Source organism: Sphaeramia orbicularis, chromosome 15 (genome assembly GCF_902148855.1).
Source record: "Sphaeramia orbicularis chromosome 15, fSphaOr1.1, whole genome shotgun sequence".
Classification (NCBI taxonomy): Eukaryota; Metazoa; Chordata; class Actinopteri; order Kurtiformes; family Apogonidae; genus Sphaeramia; species Sphaeramia orbicularis.
In genome coordinates, this window is record NC_043971.1 from 218,746 (window position 1) to 221,642 (window position 2,897).

The following is a 2,897-nucleotide window of genomic DNA, read 5'->3' on the forward strand; positions in this document are numbered from 1 at the left end:
TTTAGGGTGAGTAAGGGGGGGACATGAGCCCTTTTAGGGGGAGTAAGGGGGTGACGTGCCCTTTTAGGGTGAGTAAGGGGGTGACATGTGCCCTTTTAGGGTGAGTAAGGGGGACATGTGCCCTTTTAGGGTGAGTAAGGGGGTGACTGCCCTTTTAGGGTGAGTAAGGGGGTGACGTGCCCTTTTAGGGTGAGTAAGGGGGACATGCCCTTTTAGGGTGAGTAAGGGGGTGACATGTGCCCTTTTAGGGTGAGTAAGGGGGTGACGTGCCCTTTTAGGCTGATTGAAGACCAGACGCGCTGCTGCATTCTGGACCATCTGTAGTGGTTTGACAACACAAGCTGGGAGGCCCGTTAGAAGAGCACTGCAGTAGTCAAGGAGGAGATAACCATAGTCTGCACCAGGAGCTGGGTGGAGATAACCATAGTCTGCACCAGGAGCTGGGTGGAGATAACCATAGTCTGCACCAGGAGCTGGGTGGAGATAACCATAGTCTGCACCAGGAGCTGGGTGGAGATAACCATAGTCTGCACCAGGAGCTGGGTGGCCTGTTGGGTTAGGTATGGCCTGATCTTTCTTAGGTTGAACAGAGTGAAACCACATGATCGGGTGACAGAGGCAACGTGATCTGTGAAGGTCAACTGATTATCAATCATGACTCCCAGGTTACGTACTCCACTGGTAGGAGCCAGAGGTATGGAGTCAGTAGTGATGGAGATGTCCTGCTGTATGGTTGGCTTAGCTGGGAAGAGCAGCAGTTCAGTTTTGGACAGGTTCAGCTGAAGGTGATGGGCTTTCATCCATGCAGATATGTCAGAGAGACAATCTGAGATCCGCACTGAGACTGTGGAGTCATCAGGTGGGAATGACAGATAGAGCTGGGTATCATCAGCATAGCAGTGATATGAGAAGCCGTGTGAGTGGATGATCTGACCCAGTGAGGTGGTGTATATGGCAAAAAGGAGGGGCCCAACACAGAGCCTTGGGGGACCCCCGTGGTGAGGCGGTGAACTGCAGATGTGTGCCCTAGCCAGGACACACTGAAGGACCGACCAGTGAGGTAAGACTGAAACCAGGAGTGGGCGTGGCCTGTGATGCCCATGTTCCAGAGTATGGATAACAGGATATGGTGACTGACAGTGTCAAATACTGCTGAGAAGTCGAGTCTTTAGTGCATGTGGGTCACTTCAGGGCCTCTTTAGTCCATGTGGGTCACTTCAGGGCCTCTTTAGTGCATGTGGGTCACTTCAGGGCCTCTTTAGTGCATGTGGGTCACTTCAGGGTCACATTCAGTTCAGACTGTAAACTGACAGAAGTCTGAGTTCATGTGAATTGGAACCAACACAAACCAGATGAAACCCATAAATGTGAACTTGTGCATTAGAGCTGCTGTGGGCGGAGCCTTGGAGCTGCTGTGGGCGAGCCTAAATGTTTCCTTCCTCTGCTTGTGCGGTGGTTGTTTGTTGCCGTGCACACTCTGGTGCTGGTCGTCGGTGCTCCTCAGCTGACTGAAGCTGCTGCAGGACCAGGACAGGCTGAAGGAGTGCGACACTAACGGAGGACGGCTCTGATGAGTGTTCAGAACCTTCACTGGTGCATTTGGAGAAGACGTCTGGGACAGAACCTCCAACGGCCGGATGGTGAAGACCTTCAGAACCAGCCCCAGTTCTGGACCTGGGTTCACCTGACATCAGAGCTGTAGAAGTGGGCGGGGACGCTAGGGACACACCCCCACCTATATCCCTCCACGCTGTGTGTTCACTATGATCCAATAAAAGACACTCTTTAACCCTGTGGTATCCAGGTGTGCCTGTTACGCACACTTTGCACTTCGTGTTAAAAAAACTTCATATTGTTTTCACAATTGAAATAAGGTTAGAATTCAAAAGTTGTTCATTTGTTCATGATCTTTAAAATTCAGTCCACCAACTCAAATGTGCACATTGTAAACAGAAGGAAGTGACCAGCCTGTCATGTCTGCGCAGCGTGCAGAAAACGCACTGTTTCTACCATTAGAACCTGTTTTGGATCCAAAGCCTTTAAGGCAGAAATCCTGCTGTTACTGAGATCTGGGCTTCATTAGAGAGGGGAGGGGCTAAAGTCATTTATTAACGTTGTTAATGTTGGAGTTAATCATTGACATATGCCAGGATGAAAAAATCTAATAATATGTGATCCACTTTTTCTGTGGTATTTTGAAAAAAATGTTTGTTTTTTTCATCCAAAAAATGGTTTGTTTCCATTACAAACACAGCATTTAAAAGGTTAAAAATGTGACAATTACTGAGTATTTGGTATTTTTATTTACAGCTCAAGTTGATGAAATAGAAAAAAGTGTAAAAGAATCAAAAACAAACTGTACGAAAAAAAAATTGTGACCTTATCCCACCAGTGTGTGCAAAGTGCAGACGGTGTTTAGTCAGAACACCAGAGGACAAAGTTTTAAAGTTCTTTTACTGAGTTTTCTCATGTGGAAGAGCAACTGTTTAAAACACACAAAAAGAAAATGTGTGCATAATACAATCAAAGCTCAGAATGTACATGTGATTCTAGATGGGATTTGATCCATATTTTGGGAAATAAATTAAATGTAATAATTAAAACTATAACCTTTTTAGTTCAGACAAAAACTGAACCATCAACAGAGTTTACACAATCTGAACATAGGAAGGAAACAATGTATTTATGTGAGGAGGAGGAGGAGGAGAGGAGGAGACAGAGAGGAGGAGGAGGAGAGGAGGAGGAGGAGGAGGAGAGACAGAGAGGAGGAGGGAGGAAGGAGAGGAGGAGACAGAGAGGAGGAGACAGAGAGGAGGAGGAGGAGGAGGAGGACAGAGAGGAGGAGGAGGAGAGGAGAGACAGAGAGGAGGAGAGGAGAGAGGAGAGGAGGAGAGAGA

The 2,897-nt window shown here is 47.4% G+C and overlaps 1 protein-coding gene across 1 annotated transcript in view; it reads right to left on the reverse strand.

Annotated features, from left to right (window-relative positions):
- Window positions 1-1,294: 1,294 nt before the first annotated feature.
- Window positions 1,295-2,897, reverse strand: part of LOC115434495 (ventral anterior homeobox 1-like) — a 29,413-nt gene continuing 27,810 nt past the window's right edge. Inside the window, exon 3 of the mRNA XM_030156469.1 lies at window positions 1,295-1,684. Coding sequence (XP_030012329.1) covers window positions 1,295-1,684 — 390 coding nt within the window. The remainder of the gene's footprint in view (window positions 1,685-2,897) is intronic.